General features: G+C 37.2%; 1 protein-coding gene across 1 annotated transcript in view; it reads left to right on the top strand.

The window, feature by feature from the left end:
- Positions 1-4099, top strand: part of LOC106881592 (uncharacterized) — a 158543-nt gene that overhangs the window by 2286 nt on the left and 152158 nt on the right. Inside the window, exons 4-8 of the mRNA XM_052977128.1 lie at positions 295-333; positions 1582-1623; positions 1974-2015; positions 2555-2596; positions 2898-2939. Coding sequence (XP_052833088.1) covers positions 295-333; positions 1582-1623; positions 1974-2015; positions 2555-2596; positions 2898-2939 — 207 coding nt within the window. The remainder of the gene's footprint in view (positions 1-294; positions 334-1581; positions 1624-1973; positions 2016-2554; positions 2597-2897; positions 2940-4099) is intronic.

Genomic DNA, 4099 nt, shown 5'->3' with positions numbered 1-4099 from the left:
CAGAGTTGTATATGTAAAACAACAATATAAGAAGATAATATCATATTTTACTCTGTACCCATCATGTGGAAGATGAAAATATTTGCCGGAAAAATCTTGAACGCAAGATATTTTTTAAACGCAAACACTATGCCATGTCAATAATTTTAAATTACCACAACTGAGAAAAGTTAGCGATTTTATATGTATGAGTATAGAAAGGGGAGAGGTTCTTAGTCTGTGAGTCTGTGTCTCTTGGATTGTATATCTCTTTACAATAATATATATTACAATTTCTATGTCCTAAAACTTCAGCATCTACAGTACCTTCATACTCTGCATCTATACCAACAGGTAAGTGATTATATATTTATGTAATATAAACTTATCTACAATTTGTAACCCAAGGTATATCTTAATCATGATAATCATCAACATTTAGCAATTGCTTTCCATGCTGGCATAGGTTAGAGAGTTTGACTGAAACTGGAAAGCTAGAGAGGCGCAACTATTTCCAGGTTGATTTGGCATGGTTTCCATGGCTGCATGCCATTCCTAATGCCAACCACTCCAAGAATATAGTGGGTGCTTTTTACATGCCACCAGCATTGATGGTTTCATGTGCCACAAGCATGGGTGCCATTTACATGACATTGGTACCAGCCACGACTACGTTTTCACTTACGTTGAAGAGTCTTCTCAAGAATGACATATCGCAAAAGGTATCAGTCACGTGTCATTGCCTCTGTGAGACTCAATGTTCAACTATCATGCTTCACCATCTCCTCCTATGCCCTCCTGGGTCTAGCTCTTCCACAGGTTCCCTCCACAGTATTAGAGATCCGCCTTCTTTACACAGTGGTACTCATCTGTATGCATCACATAACCATACCAGCACAGTCGTCTCTCTTACACACCACATACAATATCTCTTGTACCAAACTTTTCTGTCAAGATGGTTACACCATGTTGTACATGCCCACTGACATTGCACATCCAGCAAAGCATACAAACTTCATTTCTTTCAAGCCTACACAAGTCCTCAGTGGTCTCAACCCATGTTGCAAAGTCCATGTAGCATGTACACTGCCATACAGCATGGCTGTTTGCAGGTAGTAATCATACAGTCTGCTTTCAGTCTGTGGGAGAATCTTCTGTAGCCAGCAGGGATAAGAGCACTCTCAAATTTGCCCAGCCTATTCTTATTCTTGCAATTATGTTCTCAGAACATCCATGTCCACTACTAAGAAACTAGCTGGGAATGGAACCAAAACTACAAAACATGACTGGCTCAAAATGACAGCGTTAGTAGATGGATGAGGGTACAATATATGGAAATAGTGTCCATATTTCATGTTTAGCCCTTTATGGTGAACAAAATCCTTAAAAAATTAGCCAGAAAATATTACATGCAAGATATTTGAAAAGGCAAACACTATGTCATGTTAATAGTTTTAAATTACCACATGTGAGAAAAGTTAGAGATTTCATGAAAAAAAGTAAAGAAAGGGGAGATGTGCTTAGATTGTGTGTCTGTGTGTCTTAAATGATTTCTCTTCAATATAATATATATATTACAATTTCTGTATCCTAACATTTCAGCATCATCTCCACCACCTCCATATTCTGCATCTATACCGACAGGTCAGTGGATATATTTATGTATTATAAGCTTATGTTTATTTTCTAAATCAACACACATCATCATCATCGTCATCCTCATTTACCACCTGCTTTCCATGGAGGTATGGATTAGATTGGAGTCTAATCCTGCTTTCCATGGAGGCATGGATTAGACACTTTGACTGAAACTGGTAAGCCGGAGATGTGCAGTAATTTGCTGTCACATTTGGCATTATTGCTATGGGTGGATGCCCTTCCTAATACAAAAGAATAAAGAAAGGGAAGATGTGCTTAGATTATGTGTCTGTGTGTATAAAATTATTTCTCTTCAATATAATATATTTTACAATTTCTGTTTCCTAACATTTCAGCATCATCTCCACCACCTCCATATTCGGCATCTATACCGACAGGTCAGTGGATATATTTATGTAATTTAAGCTTATATTTACTTTTTAAAGCAAGACACATCATCATTATCATCATCATTTCACGTCTGCTTTCAATGGAGGCATGGGTTAGATATGTTGACTGAAACTGGTAAGCCAGAGAGGTGCTGAAATTTCCAGTCGCATTTGGCATTGTTGCTATGGCTGGACGCCCTTCCTAATGCCAACCACTTAGATGACATTGGCATCGGCCATGACTATTATTTCACATAGTTTGACGAGTCTTCTCAAGGGTGGCATATTACCACGTCATTATATATATATATATATGTATGTCTATTCATATATAGCCATAAACATATATTCATATATTATCATCTACATTTAATACGCGCAAATCTTGTCATGCGAATAGTTTTAAATTACCACATGTGAGAAAAGTTAGAGATTTCATGAAAAAGAGTAAAGAAACGGGAGATGTCCTTAGATTGTGTGTCTGTGTGTCTAAAATGATTTCTCTTCAATATAATATATATTACAATTTCTGTATCCTAAAATTTCAGCATCATCTCCACCACCTCCATATTCTGCATCTATACCGACAGGTCAGTGGATATATTTATGTATTATAAGCTTATGTTTATTTTCTAAATCAACACACATCATCATCATCGTCATCCTCATTTAGCGCCTGCTTTCCATGGAGGTATGGGTTAGACACTTTGACTGAAACTGGCAAACTGGAGTGGTGCAACAAGTTCCAGTTGCATTTGCTATGGGTGGATGCCCTTCCTAATGCAAAAGACTAAAGAAATGGGAGATGTGCTTAGATTGTGTGTCTGTGTGTATAAAATGCTTTCTCTTCAATATAATATATATTACAATTTCTGTATCCTAACATTTCAGCATCATCTCCAGTACCTCCATTATCTGCATCTATACCGACAGGTCAGTGAATGTAATTTTGTAATATAAGCTTATATCTAATTTTTAAATCAAGATAGATCATCATCATCATTTACCATCTGCTTTCAGTGGAGACATGGGTTAGACACATAGACTGAAACTGGTAAGCCAGAGAGGTGCAGCAAGTTCCTGTCACATTTGGCATTGTTGCTATGGCTGGACGTCCTTCCTAATGCCAACGACTTAGATGACACTGGCATTGGCCACAAATATTATTTCATATAGTTTGATGAGTCTTTTTGGAAGGTGGCATATCGCCATAGGTCTTGCTCCCATATCATTACCTCTGTGAGTCCAAATGTTCAACAATTATGCTTCACCATCTCCTCCCATATCTTCCTGGGTCTACCTCTTCCCCAGGTTTCGTCCACCATGAAAGACATGCAGTTCTTTACACAGCTGTCCTCATACATATGCATCACAAGACCATACCAGCACAGTCGTGTCTTTTACACTTCACATACAATGTCCCTGATACCCAACTCTTGCCTCAAGATGCTTACACTCTGCTGTACATGCACACTGACATTGTACATCCAGCAAAGCATACTAGCTTCAATTCTTTCAAGCCTACACATGTCCTCAGTGGTTTCACAATGTTTCACTGCTATGTTGCATGTACACTGCCCTGTAGTGTGGCTGTTTTCTCACAGATATCATACATTTGGCCTTTCACTCTGAGGGAGAGATTTTGTTGCCAGGAGAGGTAAGAACTCTCTGAACTCTACCCAGTCTATTCTTATTCTTGAAGTTACACTTTCATTGTATACACATCAACTACTATCTTGTTCAGTTAGATAACGAATGCTGTCTATTACCTCTAGTTTGCAACACTGTCAGTTGATTGGTTATATTTTCTGTAGATTTTAGGTGTTTAGTGTATCTGTGTACTTCCCACACACAAAGACTATTTTCCCTCTTAATCTTCCTATGACATTGATATATTCCTCTGATATGTACCCCAAAATTAATTCGTTTTTTACTAGAAAAGACTGCGAGAGAAGGCAATCGGTGTTATATGCATATGAACTGGTTTAATAAATATATTCAACTTACACCTACTCTCAAACCCAGTGAACGTTAAAAGATATATATATATATATATATATATATATATATATATATATATATATATATATATA

This window comes from Octopus bimaculoides, chromosome 27 (genome assembly GCF_001194135.2).
Source record: "Octopus bimaculoides isolate UCB-OBI-ISO-001 chromosome 27, ASM119413v2, whole genome shotgun sequence".
NCBI classification, from domain to species: Eukaryota; Metazoa; Mollusca; class Cephalopoda; order Octopoda; family Octopodidae; genus Octopus; species Octopus bimaculoides.
This window is presented reverse-complemented; position numbering and strand designations above follow the sequence as displayed.